Genomic DNA, 22701 nt, shown 5'->3' with positions numbered 1-22701 from the left:
CTCACTATCGTCCGATACAGAGCTTGAGAAGCCACGTCTCTGCTTCGTAGTTGAAAAATGATGTTCTGTAAGGTACACAAAAGTACCACGAGTGAACGTGATGCTGCCGGGCTTATGTCCATATCTAGAAACATGCCGCGAGGTGCATAAATAATCTGGTATCTAACTCCATGGATCCTCAAGCCTAGTTATTTAGCCCCTTGCCTGATCTGCGGCTGAAAAGGTAATGGATCTCGGAGGGGATTTGAGCAGATGTCTTCTGGCCAGATGGGTGCCAGATTAGAGGTCTGATTCGGCATGACTTACTGATTCGCCGTACTCACTGTACGGTCGAGCAATTAGCTTTTTCTCAACCAACGCGTCAATGCGCGACACCTGCATATATTGCTACACAATCCATACGGCACTAGCTGATGACCCAATGTCAAGGTTGTCCCTTAGTCCAAGGAGTTTCCTGCTCCGATGCAGACAATCATATAGCACTTCGGCGCGCTACCTACAAGAAGCACGGCCGCCAACTGCGCCGAAGCAGCAACCGCCTCTCTCACAGATCAGACACAACGTCGAAGCATACGAAAAAAATGTCGTGGTACGAAACTACAGGAGCCACAAGGGCATCCCTGGTGAGATCCGAGATAACGTGGAGGAAATCAACGAGATCGACAGTTTGCTGAAGGAGCCCCGTCAGAGGTTGAAAGAGCTGCAGAAACAAGTGAACAAGGACAAGAACTCAAGAGAAGCTGCAATTGCAGAGATGAGGCCGATTCGAGAACAGATGGAATCACTTTTGAAAAGGCAGGATGAGATTTCCGACAAAACCCATAGTCTGGCTGTGTCGCTGCCGAATCTGACGTCTGCAACAACACCGCTTGACGGCGAGCCAAAACTGATACAATATATCAATTACGATCCCGAGCATCCACCAACCTACGGCAAGTCTGCAGACCATACGATGATAGGGGATAAGCTGAAACTCTTGGATTTCACGTCCTCTTCCTCAACCTCGGGTTGGGGATTCTATTACTTATTGAACGAAGCAGCTCGACTTGAGCAAGCACTCATCCAGTTCGCTCTCTCCCAAGCCATGAAACGTGGCTGGTCAGTGGTCAGCCCTCCGTCCCTGGTCTACTCCCACATGGCCGCATCCTGTGGATTCCAACCACGAGATCAAAATGACGAACAGCAGATATGGCAAGTTGCACAGTCAGAGAGGGATGCTGGGAAACCGACCAGGAGCCTAGCAGCCACAGCGGAGATTCCACTAGCCGGCCTGTATGCGAACAAGGGCATTCCAGAAGCAGAGTTGCCCATAAAACTCGTTGGAAGCAGTCGGTGCTATCGAGCAGAGGCCGGCGCACGTGGAGTCGACACCAGGGGTCTTTATCGTGTGCATGAGTTCACCAAGGTCGAAATGTTCGGCTGGTCGAATTGCCCTACCCCCGATGAGAATATTCCGAGCGACGCGGAGCTGACAGTCGATTCGTCGCGCGTATGGAGAGAAATGGTCGAGATCCAGATTGACATCTTGAAATCCTTGGGGCTGCCATGTCGTGTACTGCAGATGCCGTCTACAGATCTCGGTGCCAGTGCATTCTGCAAGATCGACATCGAGGCCATGTTCCCATCCCGCAGGAATCGCGATGATGGATGGGGTGAAGTCACGTCAGCCTCGAATTGCACCGACTATCAAAGCAGAAGGCTCGACACGAGAATTGTAGAGGCGAATGGTTCGCGAAAGAAGTTCGCACACACGGTGAATGGCACCGCAATGGCGATCCCACGGGTCCTTGCTGCTATCTTGGAAAATGGATGGCGGGAGGAGCAGGGCTGTGTGATTATTCCAGAAGTGCTGAGAGAGTATATGGGCGGCATGAAGCAGATTGGACCAAAGTAAGTCCAATGTCAAAAATTCTGTATTGTATGTATATCCAAGCTGTATCTTGATACCATCAGATTCTCCACGTCCCTAAAACCTCTCCCTTTCTTGCTCTCCCTTCCGTTGCGAGGTACATCCTTCTTCATCTTTGCAAGCCCAACTGAGAGATGAACCAAGAAAATAAAGATTGCCCAATGCCAAATCAACACTTGCAGCCAACTCCGTTACATGGCTTGCGAGTTCTCTTCGACCTTCATCCCCAGCAGTCTTCTCCCCCAAGCGCAACTGAACGGACATGATGCATCTCTTCATGATGATCGCTGCTATGCCTATCGAACTTGCCGTCTGGATTTCCCAAGCTTGCTGGAGGATTGGAGGATAAAGGAAGGGCATGTAGAAAGACCGTAGGACTATAACATCTGACATCGTACATCCCCAACGAGCACAGATCAGCGTTGCTCATTCAGATCAGTACTGGTTGAACATGGGCCAGAATAGAACTGACTACCTCTACCAACAGCTCAGCGAGCTATTCGAGCTACACACAATTTCCTCTAATTTGTGGAATACATTTAGATCCAGAAATATCTACCAAGTTGATACTCCTATTATAAGCGTGGAAATGCAGCCTAGAAGGAACTGCTAAGTCTACCTACAAGAATACTACTTAGTTTCAACTGCTGAAAATATCACCTGATTTACATGTCACAAAAACTACCTCTCAGGCAGTTCGTTCTTACATGAATTTTGCGGCGGGATGGCGTAATGGCAACGCGTTGCTTTCCGGCGTGGAGTATGGCAAAGATTGTGGGTTCGAGTCCCATTCTCGTCGAAAGAATTTGATTTTTGGTATTCCGTATGAGACCACGATTTTCTTTTTAATTTTTGGTGGTTCTTTACGAGACAAATTTCCTTGTTATTCAGGCAGAGGAGGGATCAAGGTAATATTCGTCTATATATAGGCAAAAGAGAGGTAAGTAGAGGTACATTTCTGTGGAGCGGTTTGAATCCTGAAATCAGAGAGACTCAAGAAGTAACCGCACTCAGTCACAATCAGCTTGTGAGGGCAGGAATAAAAGCAGTCGGTATCTATGACTCTCTACCGTCTCATTCTCTACCGTCTCATTCTCTGCCGTCTCACATTATTTTCCCTACTAGTCGAGTACACTATATACAAGCACCTCTCGAAATCAAGACGTAACCCGTCGGTCCGTACGGCCTAGAAGAATACAAACCCTACATGAAAAGGCTGAAAGAGTAACTCCATCATGCATTCCGGTTCTTTGAGACGAGAGGTAGATAGTCCATCCAGAAAGACAGGGGGACGTTCTCCGAGCGATTTCAGTAAATCCTCGCAAACGACATAAATAAAGCCACAGCAAAGGATTTGTGACACTTTTTGATCCCAGCTTGATGTCAAGATATCGACGACTAAGCTAACGCCATGAAACCATGAACAATTCAGCCCGCTAGATTCTTCTTCACAATACTCATACAACTGTGGGACCTTCACTCCAACGGTGCCTGTGGAAATAAGCGAGATCCATATGTCCTGGCAATCTTAGGTCCTTGAACTTCCATCTCATAGTGACGACTCCTCATCGACGGGCATATGAACCTTGACCATATCCACCACCTCCACTATAGTTTCCATTACCTCTACGATCATCTCTGCCACGATGTTGATCACCGTAGTGGCCATCACTTACACTTCGTCCTCCATTTTGATGTCCTCCTTGTTGATATTGTCCACGGTACTGATTCTGTCCTTGTTGACCTCCATAATAAGCTTGCTCAGGTGGACCTTGGCGTTGGTCGTGATAATTGTTGTATCCTCCTTGCTGTCCAGTCTGGCCATTGCTAAAGCTGCGATCATAATTTTGTTGACCACCATAGTGTTGAGGCGGAGGTGGAACTCCTGGAGCATATCGAGGATCAAGCAAAGCAGCAAATGGATTGCCATTGGCGTATCCTGGTGGAGGAGGAGGCTCGGAATTCATTGGAGGTCGATTGACGGCGTAGCTAATACGACCATTTCGATTTGGCTGCTCATTGCCATGTCTGTTGTTGTCGTACAATGGCGCGCCTCCGAAATCTCTGCCCGAGTTCCTCGCCTTTGATCGGAGCATGGCTAGATCGCCATTGTTCAGTGCTGGTGGCGGTAAGACTACACCAGGGAACAGCATACTCTTGTGGACATGTGTGGGTGGCGGCATCGTGAAATGGACATTCAAAGAGCGATCATCATCAACGGCTGGTTCGAGCTTGATATCCTCTTCTGGTCCGATTAGGTCCATGTGGGGAAGGAAATCTTCATTCTTTGTTGCGGTACCAGCAAGTCGTCCTTTGCGTACGTTCAGCTTCACAGGACCATCAGTCTTCTTCTTGGAATAGAAATGAAGAGCCAAATCGTCATAGAGTGGATTTTGGTCCGCCACCAGCAAAGCGTCACTACCAAGCTCATTTCTGGCCTTTTCTTCGTCGGTCAGGAGCGGGTATTTGGTTCCCATGGCGCTAAGAAGACGCTTCTCGTCAATGAAGGGAAGAAGCACGATGGCCTTCCATGACTGCTTCTTCCCATTTGCGTCAAGCTCGAACTCTTCAGGGTAGAAATCGATAATGTCAGAGTCTGGCTCGGTCATGAGGGGATGAAATGCAGGCGGGATTGCGTGATTGGATGCCGCTGGCAACACACCCATCAACTGCTCGTAGGGTTTGAAAGGCTTTCCTTTCTCGAACTTGATGGTCATCTTGTCCAAATCGACAAAGTCGGCAGCAAATGGTGCATAGTGATATGGATAGTACCAGGTCCAAGAAGCGCATCCTTGGAAGTAGTAAAGCAATACCCAGGCCAACCCTTCGACATATGACCTCGCAACTTTGTGGCGAAATTCTATGTCTTGTGGGGAAACATGGAACTTTTGTTCGTAGTAACGATCAGCATAACCATCTTCCCACAAGCGAACAGTATCTGGTGGCGGATCATTTGGGTCAAACTTGACTTTGGGCTTTTCGATGGGTGTGTTACGACCAGGAGTTCCACTTTCAGACTCTTCTTCCATGAGCTCCGCCTTGCGCTTACCCAGAGCACTCAAAAGTCCATCGGATTGATCTGTAGTTTGATCAACACCATTGCCATTGACACCATTCTTTGCTGATGCTTCTGCCGCCTTCTTGGCAAGCATTTGCTCTTTCAAGATGGCAGCTGCACTTTTATTGGTTGTGGTTGATCTGTCAATGTTCTGTCTATTGATGATATCATTGTATGTCAAGGCCGGAAAGTTGCCGGCTTCAAAGGTTTCAACAGGTCCTGTCGGGACTCGTGCGTCCGGTCGGCTACCTTTCGTGTAATCTGGTGAGCTCCGGCGTTTCTTTGACGAGCGCTGATCTTGCTGAAATCGGCCACCTCTGGAAGAATTGTTCTGTTGATCACGGCGTTGTTGGTTACGTTCTCTTTTGTCGTCCATCTCCTTTCTGCGCTTGAAGATGGCATCTTCCTGCTTGGCAAGTCCTTCGAGAATGACCTGAGCACGTGCAAGGTCAACGTTGCCATCACAGGTCAAATAACCACCCATGACGGGAATATTATCTCTCCAGATAGCAATGAGCTTATCTATGCCATCTTCATGGATATCGAGACTGGGAAGATGGGGTAAAAAGTCGTTTCCGACGAAGAAGCACATGAAGACCCAATCATCAAGAGCACGTTCAAGATCAAAACGAAATGATTGACCAGGGACGAACATCTCTGCACCAAGATACTCACGTAAAATGGGAACATGGAGCCAGATGAAGGGCTTCAATTCTTCAACTGTTCCTTTTTCATCAAAATCACCAGACTTTGCTTTTGCATTGCCTCTGCAATTTTCTGCATAGTGCCCTTGTTGACCGCACAGTCTGCAGGTTTTGGCTTTGGCATCTCTGATATTGACATCTTCTCGAAGAACACGGAAATGTGGCTCATGGGTTGCAATACCAAGCATGATGAGATCGGCATCCAGGCCGTACATGACATGTCTTGTGTTTGGATCATATTCAGGATCGGAGCGTTGAGAACGAACGAATTGCATAATCTTATGCTCACCTTCACCTGGGACACTGGCATCAGAGATGACAACTTTCAATTCAGCCCAAGCTGGATCAGTGTTGAGTTTCCATTGTACCCAGTATCGGATGGATTTGGCAAGAATGAACATGAAAGGCGTTCCAGGAGTAATGACATTACTATCCCATGTTTTTTTGATTACTTCTTCGACTGTTGATTCCTCTGATTTACCCTGATTCTGCTGACGCAATAAAGCTTGAAACTCTGCTTTTTGTTCATCCGCCTCTTTTGCGTCTCGGGCCGACCGGAAACGTCGAGCTCGTTGTTGATTCATTTTGGCTCTGGGAGCGACACCGTCTGGTGAATGTTAGTTCTGAAGTATTGACGAGCGGGCATGCGCAAAAGCGACTACTGGGATTGACATACCAATGGCGATCATGAGAAGTCTGCGTGGGCGGACCATGTTCACGACGCGATCTGTGTACTTGAAAATCTCGAGCATCATCTCACTCTCGTCCACAGGAGGAGGTTTGTTCTCGGGATGAGAGCAAGGATGCACGATACCGTTGAAATCAAGATAGAGATTGTGCATTTCTTCTCCATTGGGATTGGGTTTGGTTGTGTCGACAGGGTATGTTACTCCATCGATTTCAACGGGCTGTTCTTCAATGACAGGGGAAATGATCTTGGGATACTTTTTCGTAAGCCATCGGAATAGGGCTGGGACACCCATAATTGCGTTGATTGCTGAATGGAGAAGATGAAAAGAAAAAGGCAAGCGGAAAGAAGTTTTCAAGTTGTCAACAGAAAAAACCTGGGTCGAACTGTATTAGCAACAGGAAAGAGTGACAAGCAACTCAACCGCACGGCAGTGCGACCCGGTGACTGGGTATGGCAAGTCACACTGAAGAGATAGGATCACTCAGATCTGTTGTGATGAGAGGTCGAATTGATCCAGGGATGACTGATTGGAATTGTGAAGCAGGCAACGACAAGGTAACCTCAAGTTCGAGTCCGACAGGCGAGTAGACGTCGCAGGAGGAAAGAGAGGGCTTGGCATGTTTGACTGCTTTCGGAAGTGCTGCTATCTTTCTATGGTTGACCCTACTGGCCACAGTTAGCGTTAGCACGTCTTTGATCCTCCCTATTACCAGCGACGCTTTTTATCCTGCAGTTCTTGTCTGGTTGAAGTGCTGTGTAAACCGCGACGGTATATCAATCCCCAGTGGCGAGCCTATACATCTCGTCTTTGAGTCGTGTTCATAATAACCTATGACAGAGTCTCCCCGCATCCTCCAGATCGCTCTGGACCATGGATTACACGATATGCCAACCCTCTCAACTGGTCATCATCCGCCGACCCAGAAAGGTCCAAGAGCAGATAGTAATCTTTACTTGCGACTATCACCAAGCAATGCTCATCGACTGAGCACAACCCTGATCCCCGGAGGCCGAAAACCGTCAGTCCATGAGTTCACCTGCCTCTCACACCTTCTGTAACTTGTTACCATATGGAAAGCCTCGGATGCCTTGGCCAGTGGCCATATCCGAATTGCGGTACGAATACGATAGGTGCAAATGCCGCTCCATGGAGAGTGGGTTTACATTAGGTAGGATTACTGCACCTTGTTATTTACTCTCCATGCTTTCTCCAATATCCGTTTCTTCCTTTCCTTGAACCAAGTCCCTTTCTACAATCACCATACAAAACTAGCATTCTATCGTCTTAAACATGGGTTCCATAGCACAAAGCACCAAGCGCTCAATCACCTCAGAAGACATCTCTACCCTTCAATCCCTTCTGGCCAAAACTAGCCCCACATTGCTCACACCCGAGGACGACAAGTACCCCGCATCCATTGCCCGGTGGTCAGCGGCCGCTCAGAAGCCAGCAGGCCTGGTACTTGCTCCAAAATCTAATGAAGAAATTTCCATCGCTATCAAGTATGCTTCAGCACAGAATATCGACGTTGCTGTCAAAGGTGGCGGTCATTCGACGGCTGGAGTCAGCAGTACTGATGGGGGACTTCTTATTGACTTGAATGCTAATCTGCGCAATGTCGAGGTCGAGGTGGAGAAGAAGTTGTTGCGGATTCAAGGTGGGTGTACTTGGGGAGATGTCGATAATGCAGGGGCAAAACATGGTCTCGCTACAGTAGGTGGCACCGTTGCAGATACTGGTGTTGGAGGTCTCACTTTGGGCGGTGGCTACGGTTTCCTGACAGGGCAACACGGCCTCACTATTGATAATCTAGTCGAGGCCACTGTCGTGCTGGCTAGCGGCGAGGTTGTCAAGGCCAGCAAATCTGAAAATGCCGACTTATTCTGGGGTCTCTCAGGAGCCGGTCAGAATTTTGGAGTGGTGACAGAGTTTGTCCTGCAAGCTTATGATCAAGGCGAGGTATGGGCCGGAATGCTCATCTTTCCTCCTACACCAGAGGTGGTCGAAAAGCTCGTTACTGCTCTCAACGATCTCTACACGGTGGACTCGAATGGAAAAACCAAAGGCGCTGGCCGAGCTGCAGGTGGCCTAGTATTCATGAAACCACCACCAACCTTCGACCAAGTAGCCCTGGCCGTCCCAACGATATATTTCGGCACAGAAGCCGAAGCCAAAGAGACGTTCAAGGCTCTATATGACATCGGACCCCTCGCAGATACTGCCACACTGGTCCCCTACCCAGTGCTGAACACATTGATGGCACCCCCAATTGGCCTTCGCGCAAGCATGAAAGGCGCTGCCTTCACAATGCCACTGCGTGTCCAATCAGTCCAAGATATCCTCGCCAACTTCATCCAATTCACCAACGACAACGAGGATGCCAAAGGCAGCATCATCTTCTACGAGATGCTCGATACAATCAAGGTCACAGAATTCGACGCAGGCAGTTTCGCTAACCGGGGGCCGCACATGAACGCTCTGATAATGCCCTTATGGACTAAGACGGAGAACGACCAAACTTACCGAAAATGGGCCCGCGACGTGAACGTTCTGTTCAAGGAGGAGCTGCAAAGGTCCGGCCATGAGACAGGTAAAGGCGTCGATGGCGGTGTAGGGATCCGCGGCAGTAAGGGTGCTGTGCTGTTGTATGGCAACTATGATCGTGAGTCGAATCTACCTCCTATCCGTTCTATTGTTGTTCTTACTACTGACTATTTTGTTACAGAATATGACGAGAAGTCCCGCGATATCTTTGGCGACAACTACGCGAGGCTGCAAAAGCTCAAGGCCAAGTACGACGCGACCAACGTTTTCAACAAGTTGTTTGCCATCACGCCTCAGGCATGAGTTTTGTGGTGTTGACACAAAGTAATTAGTGAGACCCAAAGAATTAAAATACAACCCTACTCTTCTTTGTCAAGTCAAAGGTATATTTCTTCGCCTGTTTGCCAGAGATAATCATCGCACAGGGGATAACTCATGGGAAGGAGAGCCGCTGTAACTATCCTTCTTGGTCAATAGAAAGTAAACTAGAACTCGGACGGGACTGAGCCGTTCCTCTATCTGGCCCTTACTAGCAAGTAGACATCATCAGAGAAGTGCCATGCTCCTGTGGCTTCCTCAATTAACGTTCAAAGCCCACACCAACTTTCCGCACTACTTTGATCAAACATGATTGACGCATACAAACCATCACTCCTCGGTACACCAAGGAACAGAACGACTGGAGGTCTTCAGCGTCTGAAAAGCCCAGAGTACGTGTGCAGCCACAGGGCCATGCTGTGTGGGATCCATAATATATTGGAAGCGGATGATCTGCTACGACATCCAGTCGAGTGTGACAAGTAGCTTCCAACTCCCAGCGTCAAGATCTCATGAATTCAGTAGCCTTCAGATGGTGTTTTATCTCAGTATGATGAAGGATACTCGAACCAAGATAGTGTCTCACCTCCATGCTCGCTTTCTGTGATTGCGCGGGACGAAAGGGAGAATACAACTCCTGCATCGCAGCATAAAATAGAATCGATGATAATCGCGCTGAACGGTCGATACGTAAAGATTGGGTGCATAGTTCCTCACAAGCGCGGAAAAGTAACTAGAATAGTTAGGTTGGGTCGGTAAGGAGCCAGAGGCATCAAAACGGGAAAAATGTTAGATTTCGGCTGGAACAATCGGAATTTTGACACAAGTGGTGGCTGGCAGAATTCATTCTCTGTAAGGTCTGCCTGGTCTCTGTCCTGAAAACTCCGATATCACAAAGTCGGTCCAAAAGGTCGATCCAGCCCTGGTATTTAATTCATCATCGCCTTGAAGTCATGCCCCTGAAAACCAACGACATGCATATAAATCAATCTGGCGAGTTCCTCTTTGCACCGTCCTATGCTGAAAACAATCTGCCCATCGTTGCGTTGCGTCGGTCGTTAAATTGACAATCCAATCAACTTATTCATTGACTCGTTGCAGCCAACGCCATGTCCTGATAGCAAAACCATGCGAGAACGCTTGAATTAAGTTGATTCGTACAATGATCATAATGGTTTGTCCCGTGCAGCTGCCTTGCTGCCAGAGTGATGCTCAGATATCAATCCTCCCAGCTCTTCTCCACAGTCTCCCTCACCCGCTTAGTATATTCTTTTCGGTTGTCTTTATAGAGGTTGCTCGCTTCGACATTGGCAGGAGAAGAAGTATTAGGGTCGTTCAAAAGAGACTGAATGCTGGTCAAGATAGCAGCAACGTCATAGGTGGGAGACCAGCGGTTTTGTAAGATATCAAGGCAGAGTTCACCGGTGCCGTAGACATTGGGATGGAACATCTGAGAGACAAACTTGACGCCGGGAGGTTTATTGGGATATGCTTCTTCGAATTGCATGACCAGTCGAAACGTGCCATCTTCAAAAGGTGTGTCGGCAGGGCCAATAATCACAGCGTTCCTAGGGTGTTCCGTCAGAAGGAGTCTCCACGAGCACGGGCAGAACTGCGTTTACCAAGTCATAACGTTATCGGCGATAGGCGAGGCCGATACACCGGCTGGAGGATCTGTTTGCATGCGCTGCTGAGGGTCAGTAATGTTCAAATTGGTTTCTCGGATCCGAATTGAGAGAGAATACATTTCGGAACCGGGAGGAGGAAGAGTGGCGGGGCATACCTTGAAGTCTCGCATCAAACGTCGTCTTGCGGAGGTGGACATGGTTGTGGATTTGATGGTGATGAATGAGAGATGATGGTAATGAGTATAGAGGCCAAGAGAAGAGGAATGGTGAAGAGAGAAGGCGAAATCGGTTGACTCACGCGATGATGAGTTGTAAAGAGGAGCAAAGGGTGGGATGGATTTGGATTGGAGTTCGCCGCAGTTTGCAGTCAGGCAGTTTCGAGGAGAAGTAGCCTTGCCGCCAGGCTGTCCTTGCCTATTTAAAGAGAGAAGGGCACTAGCCTAAAATGGCAGAGTAACCTTGCTCTTTTAAGACAGTAGCCCAAGATTGTTCCACCGGAAGTCTGTCATGTGACCGGCTAAGTTTCCCTTCGAGCCATGGAATTAATCCGGGCTTTTCTTTCTGAGCCGAGGATATGCGAGTTTTCATGGGAACCAAGTCGCCGTCTTCTTCGCTCAATGAGCACCAGTCCTGATCTCGTACCTTGATATGAATGTGAGACCCGGAAGGGGGCAAAATGATTATAATCATCCCTTGACCCTATGAACCTTGGTGCCACCTTCAATTTTCACCTTCCAATGCAATTTACTCATCACTCGTAACCACCTTCATATTCCGCACATCCACCATCAGCCTCCTCCGCATCATCTCCCCGTCCCCGCTTCTTTCCGCGCCTTCCTCGGTGCATGTGCTCCTGCTCGTCTACACTATAAACCAGTCCTTCCCAAGCTTCCTCCTTACCTTCATCCTGGCTTCCTCGTCGTCACCGTCGCCAGACACCGTCGATATGACGTCCTTTGCCTCTTCAACTGCTCGAGCAGCTTCAAGGGTTCCTTCCAGTTCGGCTGGTGCTCGCCTTACCCAGATGCGCAGTCATTTCAGCACTTCGTCTGTGGCTCGAAAAGAAATCCAAGATGCATATATCATCTCCGCCTCCCGAACACCCACTGCCAAATTCAATGGCTCTTTCATGGGTCTCTCTGCTCCTCAACTCGGTGCCGTCGCGATTAAATCTGCCGTTGAGAAGTCCAAAGTTCCCATCGCTAAAATCACTGATGTCTACATGGGCAATGTTCTATCAGCAGGCGCTGGTCAAGCCCCTGCACGACAAGCCCTGATCTTTGCCGGTTTGCCAAACACCATCGAGGCAGTCACCATCAATAAAGTCTGTGCTTCTGGCCTGAAAGCTGTTAGCACGGCGGCTCAAAACATCCAACTTGGTCTTGCGGAGGCCCAAGTTGCGGGAGGTATGGAAAATATGTCTCGTGTTCCATACTTTGTGCACCGGGCTGCTCAACAACCCCCTTTTGGTCATATTCAACTGAAAGATGGTCTGATCGAGGATGGTCTCTGGGATGTTTATAATCAGTTCCATATGGGCAATTGTGCAGAGAACACAGCCAAGAAGTACCAGATTTCCAGAGAACAGCAAGATGCTTATGCCATTCAAAGTTTCGAGCGCGCACAAAAGGCCTGGGCCGAAAAGAAATTTGCTGATGAAATCGCCCCTGTCACCATCAAAGGCAAGAAAGGTGAGACCGTCATTTCAGAAGACGAGGGATACCAAAATCTCAAAAAGGACAAAGTTGCAACCTTGAAGCCTGCATTTGTTCGTGATGGTACCGGCACAGTCACTGCTGCCAACTCTTCCACGTTCAACGATGGTGCAAGTGCTGTGGTGGTTGTCAACAAGGCTTTGGCTCAACAGTACGGCAAGGATAGTCGAGTCCTAGCTCGCATTGTCAGTTCTGCCGATGCCGCAATTGATCCCGTTGATTTCCCTGTCGCGCCAGCCAAGGCTGTTCCAATCGCCTTGGAACGTGCAGGGATTAAGAAGGAGGACGTTGCTATTTGGGAGTTCAATGAGGCTTTCGCCGCCGTCATCAAGGCCAACGAAAAAGTAAGTCGATCCCCCCGGAATTGATTACCTCTATGATCAGACACTAATGCGAAATTGCAGATTCTCGGTCTCGAGAATGCCAATGTCAACCCTCTCGGAGGCGCCATCTCACTGGGTCACGCCTTGGGAAGCTCTGGTTCTCGCATTCTTACAACACTACTCCATCAACTGAAGCCGGGGGAGTATGGTGTAGCAGCTATTTGCAACGGCGGCGGTGCAGCCACTGCTATGGTCGTGCAGAGGATTGAGAGCGTTGAGTAAGGACTCAATTCTATCCAACATATATGCCTGAATGAGTTCTCGATCGCCTAAGCAGTTCTATGATCTGGAATCTTTCAAGCAATAATGAAATGCTTCACTAGACAAAAGGATCTGAACGTGCCGCCATACAATCACGCAAACATCGACATCCACAGACTCAAGAATCTTCGAAAATTATGATTCGAGAAGCGCAAAAAAGGTCAAGTATAGTGAACTTGTCCAGCTCACTCGACGACAATGTTTTCGCATAGCGAGAGGGTATTCCAAGATTGAATACCAAATGGAACGGAGTCCCATGTATTTATTACAATATATATTTATCCAGTCAATAATGCCGTAAAAACAAAATTTCAAGGACGAACAAGTATTCACACCTGTACGTGCTTGACTCGCGATTTGGAGGGACATCGCCTTTGTCTACCTATGATAACTCGTAGTCTCCGGACTATCCAGTTGATGGGTGTAAAGTCTGAGGCGACCTGCACCCCAGTAATATCCAGGCACATCCAATGCCATGACAGGCACTCGAACCAACCTACTGTCCCGTGGAGCACCACACCACTGCCGTTTTTCATCAGAGCGACAACCTCTAACTTCCGCATCCACACACACGAGGTTTGACTCTCAGAATCAATGGTATCACATTACCAAGTAGTCAGAACTCTCCAACTTCAAGTATCGTAACAAAGGACTCCTGTAGCTAGCATACTTCGTGGTTAGTATAACTTACTCACCACTGGCATGGTACAAGGATCGGGATCGGAACTTGGTGGGAGGGAGGGTCGGCCTCGCTCATTGTTCCACCGCCCTTCTGCAGTCTGCAGGGGGTTCAGAAGTTCAGATCCAACATGTCCTGATGCCAACTTTACTTGCAATACTAAGGTACCTAAGTACCTAGCGTATCGAAAGTCGAGTCCCTCCAAGAAAGCCAATATTGCACTGTGACCTCGAGGCGAGGATTGTGCAGAAGAACAAAGGCAAAGTGGTGGCACCTTGTGCGAACATGAAACTCTCTGCTTGGAGTGAAATTGAAGTCAGCAGATGAGAACTGACTTGCTGCCCAAGGAGAGGAGTGCAAGGCTGTTTGTATTTTGCGGGTTTGACAAGTACCATCACAGAGAGGACGTGTGCGTGATTCATTCATTGGTTCGTATGACAAGCAGCAAGCCCTCTACTGATGACATGCGCATGTAAGGAAAGACCGCAAATTGAAAATGCCGTGCGATACGCAGGAGGCACCATGCTGCACCAGCGCCGAGGTGGAGAAAAAGGGGGAATGAACGAGGACAGCTACGAGCCCCCACCACGATCGTCAAACTCAAGGTTGGGGCCGCAAACCTTCAACCTCCACCCAGTGGCACCCACACCATTCGACCACTCCGGGCACAGTGGGAGCGGCATGTTCATGCAGGAACAGTCAAACCCTGCAAGGTACGTCGGGGTTTGGTAGTAGCTCGGTTTTCATCGGTGTGTCCACCGTCTCGAACTCGAAAATGAGGCGATGGTGGACGCTGTGGTCCGTGTCTAGATTGACAATCCATCGTAGGCCATATTTGGAGACCTACTTCGCGGGATCACACCAAAGTATCAAGTTTCGTGTGCATTCATCCTGTGCACAACGGAATACCACTGGCAAGACAATCACGCAAATCCAGATGAGGAAGCACGATCCAACAGCAGAATCTCAGGGAGGACGAACGACGTACTCCCCAGCTCCACACAGTATTTACTGGCCATCTCAGTCGAGATCTAGAGACCTCCGGTTTGTACGTGAAGTGGACACCATGGCGCAGGATATGCGTGTGGATGGATGTACTTTTGGCAATATATGTTTGGGCGGGCGGGGGCGGGCGGTTGGAGAACGAGGAACAAGAGTACGCAGTAGTTCACAGATCTTACAATTTTACCCATCCAACCCCAATATCGATCTGATATTTCTTGGTGAGATTGCTAGGTCTTGTCTCGTCTGGTCCATGAGGACCGGACAAGCGCACGGACAACTCGAAACATCCACTTAGGTAAGGCTGACCGGCAACACGATCTTCAGGCTCGGGGCCTCTTGGGCCGCGTTCGAGTCGAAACCCGCGGAGAGATAGAGTTATGTACTACTGTAACGTGTCTCTGGTGTGTTTTCTTCGAAAATGCATGTCTCATGCTCCTGTATGCGGGAGTCGCTCTGTACTGATATGCAGGTAAGCTGGAGGGGGGTTTTGATGTAGCCAAGCTGACACAAGCTAGTTGACCTTACCAAGTCCCAGTGAAGTGCTTGCGTTCGGCACTTGTTGTCGTATCTTGGGGTAAAAAATATTGAACTATACCAATATGCAATGTACGGGCATGTGAGGAAGGATGGTAGTGTATTGCTGAGCACGCACGACTTGAAAAATATTCCGTGAGCAAGGCACGCTAGCAAGGCATTGTTTCCTTCAGGCTGGATGCTGGAGGCTAGAGAAGATGAAGCTCAGAGTTGGAAGCCTATCCACGTAACCAAGCAAGCGTTCAAGCCGTCGGCGAACAAGCAGCAACTGGATATCAATGCAATCCACAGAGTACAAGACTTGAGTCGAGACGGCAGAATTAGCGACAACGAGACATGAGAAGATTGGAAGCAGGCTCCGAGGGTTACAGGAAATAGGATCCAATGCTTTTGAAATGCTTTTGATTTTGGCCAAAAGCCGCAGGACAATACTTGAAAGCGCAAGGGAAAATCAATTCTAATAAAAACCGCTCAAAGACTCCAGAACAATATTACGCCATGCTTCCAAATACATCTTATAACAGGTCAAATCCAATTTGTGGCAGTGATGAAGTAGACCTCATGAGACTTGACAAAGAAGATCGAAGATCAGTCCAGCAGCACCACCAACCGTCGGAATAGCTTTTAGAGCCGCCTGTGTAATCTTCCCTGCGCTATTATCGCACGCCCCTTGTCTTTCTGTTTCTGTTTGGGTAATCAGAACCTCCATCTGCGCCAGTATCGCATCCTGAGCGTCCCTCAAGGTCACTTGACCGAAGGTAGGTATATCATGGATCAAGGGATTCTCCAACACGGCAACATTGTCATCGTTAGGGTCGACGCCCAAAAACGCCATCGGGTTATTGCGGTCCTCAGACTGGGCCAGACGGAAGGACTCCATCAGAACATTCCGCATGTAGTCTCGCTGTTCGACGTTGGCGTAGGTGCCTCGGACTTCGACCTTGACGATCTCTTTGGAAGTCATGGGATTTTGCGTCTCGCTGAAGAAATTGGTATGATCACAGCCGAGATCGTTGCAGCTTTGCGCAACTCCGAGTTGGATCAGTTCAGTGGCTTGTTTAACCACTGTGACAAATTTGTCATTGATCAATAATTTTCCTTTGGCGCCATCGAGAGGATTGTCGAATGAATTCTGACTGAAGCAGATGACACCCGAGCCAATGATGCTGCCGCATTCGCCTGCAGTTTCAAACGTCCCGATGAAGTTTGCGCATGCTCTGTCAGAGTAGATGTTGCATTGAAAGCCGGCGTCTGCCGTGATTACCTCGACGGACGAAAATTGATTTGTCGCAACACATTCACTGCTTTGAAACTGATTGGCACTGTTCGATCGAATATTGTTGCTCAGGTTTCCGCCACAGTTTGGTTGCGTAAAGGTTGCTAACGAGATGCTTGCTGAAACCAAACGTGCCGCCAGCACAGGGAGGAGGATCGATGTTGGGATCATGATCGCTGTATGTGAGATATGGGAAGGTAGTATTTAGTAGGCGTTGTAAGACTTTGTAGGGCGATGTAGGTAGATAATTGGGTTTTATCCGTGTGTTGATTGTCCTACATGCAAAGTTTCCGGCCCAGAAGACTCTGTAATATAGCCAGAATCTGAGTCCAGCATACTGGCATCAAGCCACCATTGGCGATGTCCAACATAGTTAAGAGTCCGCAGCCGTAGACTAACAATAGTACACAAACCAGATGTGCTAAATCTGTAGATGCCATAACTCTCAGTCATCCCAATTGATGGACCATAACACGGTGCAGCCGTAGTTAGCTCAATATCTCGTCGTTGAGCTAACTACGGTTGCAACGTGGTATTCGTCCACCAACTGGAAAGCTAGGAGGGCTGTGACTATGTGGGCGGTCGAGACCTAGCGAACTGATTTTTGAGGCGCAGATCGCCTAGATAATCGTACATTTCAGCCTCATGCCTAGACTTGTACCTGCGACGTAGCATCGCACGTGGAAGGTTGACTCCGGTCACAGTGGACGTCGAGTCAAAGAGATGACTGCCCAGACGAACAATTTCCACGAAAGGCTACCCTCACGCAGCCTTGGCGATATTCAGCTGGTATTCCTTCCCCTGAGAAACCTCCGACCGAAAATTAACTCCTTAATAAGCGACGTTTGCGACGGCCATTCTCTATGTTCATTCGGCGATATCGCTCGCACAAGGCGAAGCGAGGGCACTCCGACTTGTCTAAGGGCCAGCTTGACCGTGCCGAAACCATGCTTGCTTACTTAACAAAGTGGATTTATAGGTTGACACGGAGAGTGTGACTCGAGCAGACCTAAAAATGATACTCCGAATTGGTAGACGGAGCTTGCCAATTGCCACGTTACCGCAACCTTTTCTATACTCCCAGCAAATTCAACCTTGCTGTGCCTTGACCAACCGCCCAATTGGAAGGTCTGGACACAATCACCGAGTACGGCGTTAGATGGGGCAACTCATGTTGATAGTCCTGCTTACTCAGGACCTAGAATATCACAGTTTCCCAAAATGAAACGTCTCTCGATAAATTGGTAAATCCTTCGTCGGGTGCTGCGTCCGCGTAGGGTTATCGACGAAGAGCTCCCTTGGCTTGTGGCTACGCTCGCCGAAAGGTGAGGCTCAGGCTTACCGTTGCATTGCGCGCGATGAGCTCGATACGTCTAGCACCGCAGACTAGGTGGAGAATGGTAAGGGCACATGCTGTGCACGACTCGGTTCGTTATTGTTATCAAGAAGCATAAGTTCATCTCTGAACGTCGATGGGTACTCGTAGCGACGCAAATTTTCTGAGTTTCAATCGCACCCTCACATTCCTGAACACAAGTACATACACATAGCCCCTCGAATTCTCTTTTCCTTCGTAGCCCAGATCTATACCCCTCCATCAGTTCAATATGTCTTCACAGCGGGACTCTTCCTACGAGCCATTCAGACACACGGGACGTGACTATGCAGATGCCGAGACACTCATCAGACCCGAAGCAGATGGCGAGAAGCTCTTTCCCACGGCGCCGCGAAAAACTAAGGCTCCGCCGAAGCCTCGCCCTGGAATCAGCGGCGTCCGCACCGCGCTCAGAGCTCTTGGACTCGCCATTGCTCTCAGCGTCCCCAGTATCCAGATCCGCACAGTCTATGTCTGGCTAGACACCCGGAGCGATACTTATCATAACACGACGACCGGGATCCGGACTCGCTCTTGGGCGCCCGTTGACAGCTGGCCTGCCTACCTGATGCTTGCGGTTGGCGCATTTGGGAGCCTGGTTGAGCTGTTGGCCCTCACGAGTTTGTGTAGCTGTGTGAGTCATCAGAAAGGACCGAGAGATCACTCGAAGTCAAGCTGATATAGGGAACAGTTTCAAGGTCTTCATGACGGAGTCTTACATTCGATCAGCATATACCTCAGCGCAGCCGCGGTGATGGCCGCTTGGATCGCAGCGCTTGTCGCTTTCCGCGTGGTGTACGCCCAAGGCGGCGGGCAAGACCATTGGGATATCTGGTCTTGGTCGTGCTTTCGCGGCCACTCGGTGGACGAGAACGTCAATTGGAACTCGATGTGTATCCAGCAGGTGCGTTTGCGACATATTTTTTCCAAGTTGGTTTTCCAAGATCTAATCTGTGACTGTGTTAGACCTATACCTTCTCGGCGTCAATCATCGCGGTGGTGGTTGAAATTCTCTGCGTGGGGCTCTTCATCTTCAACCAGCATAGAACGAAGCAGACAACTCATTACGGCAAAGTGATTAACACCTCGACATGACAGTGTCGCTAGGGCGCGCTCCGAACCTCCTAGTCAAGAAGTGGCAAGAGACATATGGATCCATTCCCATCCTGGATACTTGAGGAGTAGCGGTTGCAGGGCACAGCGTATTCGTTTTGGTTCAATTGGCAAACGGGATTCAAGCGATGGCGTTTGGACTGGGGTGTTGTTCTCTGGCTAGAGGCTACACTGTACTGAGTATTTCATGGCGTTTAATGGAACATAAGCAATCTTGAAGTGCACGTTGGCCGCCTTGAAAATCGGGCCGCAATAACATTGCTTCAATGCCAATGTCAGAGGAATAATGAAAAACACACGGATAAGGATGTGATGAGTGGAATAATGCCGTGTTTCATCGAACATCCGGAGTGAGAACAGCCGTGGCGCCCGAGGGCGCCAAGCTATCAACCTGATTGCCGAGCGGCGTTGTTTCATGGTATGGTTACCGTTGGGTGACATTAGGCGACGGCATCTATGTTTATGTTTTGTGTTATAAATTCCAACTTGTGGTGACTCGGTGAGCAGGGCAGTCCTTGAATGGGGGAAAAATGTTGAAAGAGCCGGAGGGGAAATGTTAGTACGGAGGCAAAAGGTACCACTGATTGTTAGTCGAATTCACAACCTACATGATTAAGTCGGGGACTTATGCAGGACATAGGGAGAGAGCGGAGAAACTGCCGATCGGGTGGAGATGCAGCGCGCCAGGTATCAACGCATATGGGCATTCAACCGAAGACAGTCTGGCCACGTAACTTAAGAAAAGGAGCAGGTTATAGAATTTTTAATTGGGGTATTTCTCATTTGATTTGCGACTAGGTACAGTGGTGTTTTGTAGCGTTGCAGACGCTTCCCGTGTAGGTAGGTACCTGGGCAATTCCAGTGGTGCTCAGGCATTGTCCACTGGGCCACTTTGTGTAGACTCTCCCAAAATACACTCCCTCTGTCCGGCAGTCGAGAAGAAGTAGCTATTCTGCGTTCTCATCGTCTTACCCTGGATCGTTGTAAACCCTTGACTTGATGGGGGATTGAGCGCCAAATCCCATGTTGAAAATTGCAGCCTCCAAAAATGTACAGCATTGTTGTCGTTTTGTAAAAATGGAGAAGGATGATAAAGCATGAAAAGCTGCCATTGGCGTCGGTTGCTTCTGAAGAGTGCTGTTGTGAAAAGAAAAGCGAAAGTAAAAGTAGAGTGGTATCGAAGGAATAGCTTATCGTAAAAGGTGCTGTGAAAAAATGACTGTGGCTGATGTGTAGTGCAGCCAATGTATGGATATCTCTCGTTAAGATGTCATCGCTTGCCAGGAAATCATGTGTAACAAAACCAGAAACATGCCGAGATGGTTACCACTTTCATTCTTACAAAGTTTCTCCGTACCCTTTACCAAGCTGAAGATGCTCTGCACTCCGGGTGCAGAAAGGGTGCGACCTATTGCCTGTTGCTGCTTACCAGAACCAGCACTCTGAGATCAGACTGCGGGAAGTAAATCAATCTCACTTTGTTGGACTGCCTTTCTGGGGTTGCAAGTTTCTTAGGGATTTCTTCCGTAAGACTCTGTTATTTTTTCCGGGGACTGTCACCACCCCTATTATATTATCCCTCTCACCTTCAGCTCCCACGTTCTTCAAGCTCCGTCTGGTGCTATTGAAAGAAGCTCGAGATTCCGATCCTATTACATCAAGTGTACTTGTCAGATCTTGCAGATCTGTTCTTGATGACCAGTAGTCCGGCAGCTGTGACTCATAAACCACTCCACTGGGGCCGATGCTCATGGACGATTTTCGAGAAGTAGACTTGGATGTAGGTTTTGCACTATCCTTTTGGGAAGCCGTAGATGCTCGCTTCGATAGATTCGATGTCGATTGGTCCATCTGTGGATACATTGAGCTGTTCTGTGGTACTTCTTGCCGCCGCGACGTGGTTTGCTTGACTGGCTTGGGAAAGGCCAACGTCTTAGGTAACTTTGGTGGTACTAAGTTTTGATTTTTGTTTTGCGATAGACCCCTAGGCGTCCTTGATGCGCTATCACCAGAAGTTTTTGGTCGTGGAGGTAACGGTAGCTGGCCCTTGATATCTTCGACATAGTGTGAACTTGTCAAAGCGGGGCCACTCAGGCGACGAGAGTCTTGATATATGGGTTCTAACAAAAAGGAAGTCGGATTGTTTCGCCCCTGGTCATACGGCAGGGGTGATTGCGATGACAGTGGCTGGTCCCTAGATATTATCGAGGTTGAAGGTTCTCGATTAGAAGTCGTAGCTGGGCGGCTCTCAGGAACGGGACGTGAGAGGGGGGTGCTGTCAACAGGGTGAATAGCAGCAAAGTAGGAAGATCGATTAGGAGGCTTAGGGCTGTTACTCAAAGCCGTTGTAGGCGGAGAGCTTTCTTCGATGCGTGACAGGGTATGTTGAGAACGCTGGGTAAGAGGTGAAGACGGTACTTTTTGTGCAAATGACCTCGAGAAATTTATGGATGGTCGGTGAGACGAAGGTGTGGGTGAAGGAGATGGGGAAGGAATGGTGAGCTCAGTTGTCCTCATAGAAGGCTCCTTGGTCTTTTCCGGTGTTCTTGTGGTAGGGGTTGGTGCAAAATAATCCTTTCGTGTGGCGATGGTGGTGGCTCTGGAGGAAGGTCGAGTAAAGATTGAACCTGCCTCCATCTGGGATATGCTATCTTGGCGAGACTGAGATCTATCAATCATGCCATTCCACCATTCGAATGGACTTCGTCGGCCGGTCATAGTAGACTCATTGTCGGCGAGTAGTCCAAATTGTCGCATACCAAACCTCGATCCGGTCAAGGAAAGGTGTTGAGATGTAGGGACCATCCTACCGCGCCTTACTGTCATCCGACGGGTGGCACCGGTGAGACCATTGTATTCGGGCGTCTTGGCCCTTTGACGTACGAACCAGCATCGCAGGAGGATTGCAATAGTAACCAATATGAGGACCGATCCGACAACGATGAGAAGTATATAAACCCAACGCGGCAAGCCAGTATTGTCAAGAAGGGTCGTCATTAAGACAAATACTTGCAGGACAATTCGAGCAGCATCGAGTCACCTTCGAGAAGGACCAAAACTGCCAGCGATTATTGAAGTTGGTTGATGGTGGGTGGACGTCTCGGGGGTCAGTGCTGAAGAGATATACTCCAGACTAGAAAAGTGACTTGCACGTCGACGACACACGTCAGCAACAGACACTCCTGAGTGTTTGTGCTGGAAATCTGCCGGTGTGGTTGAAAACTGGCTATGGGTGGTTGACAGGCAATGACAGCAGCTTGACGGTTGTGTCTGAAATGGAAAGCTTGGGTGGCTGAGACGCGGGAGCCGGTATGATATTCGAAGACAACCAGAGAACCGATACTCTTGGGTTCCCGGACGCTGATCGGGAAATGGCCGTCAAGACCTTGAATGGTAGAGAAAATAGTTGGAAATGAATTTGTAAAGAAACGGCACCTTCAAGAAGGATGAAACATAAGAGAAGAAGAGGCAGACGACAGCTCTCGACAGCAATTGGGCGAATGAGAA

General features: G+C 48.9%; 8 protein-coding genes and 1 non-coding gene across 9 annotated transcripts; 5 read left to right on the top strand and 4 right to left on the bottom strand.

The window, feature by feature from the left end:
- Positions 1–421: 421 nt before the first annotated feature.
- On the top strand, positions 422–1894 carry LTR84_002758 (uncharacterized protein; the record flags this gene model as incomplete). Its single annotated transcript, XM_064846358.1, has 1 exon — positions 422–1894. The coding sequence occupies one exon, from the start codon at positions 422–424 to the stop codon at positions 1892–1894; it is 1473 nt and encodes a 490-aa protein (XP_064705968.1).
- Positions 1895–2627: 733 nt separating this feature from the next.
- Positions 2628–2708, top strand: LTR84_002757. Its single transcript has one exon. It is a non-coding gene; the product is annotated as a tRNA-Arg (tRNA).
- Positions 2709–3474: 766 nt separating this feature from the next.
- On the bottom strand, positions 3475–6654 carry RAT1 (5'-3' exoribonuclease 2; the record flags this gene model as incomplete). The annotated part of the gene is made up of 2 exons (XM_064846357.1): positions 3475–6278; positions 6348–6654. The coding sequence occupies 2 exons, from the start codon at positions 6652–6654 to the stop codon at positions 3475–3477; spliced, it is 3111 nt and encodes a 1036-aa protein (XP_064705967.1).
- A 999-nt stretch (positions 6655–7653) lies between these two features.
- On the top strand, positions 7654–9210 carry LTR84_002755 (uncharacterized protein; the record flags this gene model as incomplete). Its single annotated transcript, XM_064846356.1, has 1 exon — positions 7654–9210. One exon carries the CDS (start codon positions 7654–7656, stop codon positions 9208–9210), a length of 1557 nt encoding a protein of 518 aa, XP_064705966.1.
- Positions 9211–10444: 1234 nt separating this feature from the next.
- Positions 10445–11050, bottom strand: UBC2 (Ubiquitin-conjugating enzyme E2 2; the record flags this gene model as incomplete). The annotated part of the gene is made up of 3 exons (XM_064846355.1): positions 10445–10793; positions 10848–10912; positions 11009–11050. The coding sequence occupies 3 exons, from the start codon at positions 11048–11050 to the stop codon at positions 10445–10447; spliced, it is 456 nt and encodes a 151-aa protein (XP_064705965.1).
- Positions 11051–11799: 749 nt separating this feature from the next.
- On the top strand, positions 11800–13173 carry LTR84_002753 (uncharacterized protein; the record flags this gene model as incomplete). The annotated part of the gene is made up of 2 exons (XM_064846354.1): positions 11800–12912; positions 12973–13173. The coding sequence occupies 2 exons, from the start codon at positions 11800–11802 to the stop codon at positions 13171–13173; spliced, it is 1314 nt and encodes a 437-aa protein (XP_064705964.1).
- Positions 13174–15989: 2816 nt separating this feature from the next.
- On the bottom strand, positions 15990–16877 carry LTR84_002752 (uncharacterized protein; the record flags this gene model as incomplete). Its single annotated transcript, XM_064846353.1, has 1 exon — positions 15990–16877. One exon carries the CDS (start codon positions 16875–16877, stop codon positions 15990–15992), a length of 888 nt encoding a protein of 295 aa, XP_064705963.1.
- A 1436-nt stretch (positions 16878–18313) lies between these two features.
- LTR84_002751 (uncharacterized protein) lies at positions 18314–19163 on the top strand (the record flags this gene model as incomplete). The annotated part of the gene is made up of 4 exons (XM_064846352.1): positions 18314–18715; positions 18773–18985; positions 19048–19077; positions 19128–19163. 4 exons carry the CDS (start codon positions 18314–18316, stop codon positions 19161–19163), a joined length of 681 nt encoding a protein of 226 aa, XP_064705962.1.
- Positions 19164–20667: 1504 nt separating this feature from the next.
- Positions 20668–22191, bottom strand: LTR84_002750 (uncharacterized protein; the record flags this gene model as incomplete). Its single annotated transcript, XM_064846351.1, has 1 exon — positions 20668–22191. One exon carries the CDS (start codon positions 22189–22191, stop codon positions 20668–20670), a length of 1524 nt encoding a protein of 507 aa, XP_064705961.1.
- Between the last annotated feature and the right edge of the window lie 510 nt (positions 22192–22701).

The sequence above is a fragment of the Exophiala bonariae genome, assembly GCF_035927105.1.
Source record: "Exophiala bonariae strain CCFEE 5792 chromosome Unknown scaffold_14, whole genome shotgun sequence".
In the NCBI taxonomy this organism is placed as follows: domain Eukaryota; kingdom Fungi; phylum Ascomycota; class Eurotiomycetes; order Chaetothyriales; family Herpotrichiellaceae; genus Exophiala; species Exophiala bonariae.
Note: the sequence above shows the minus strand (reverse complement) of the source record. Positions and strands in the feature narration are given on the sequence as shown.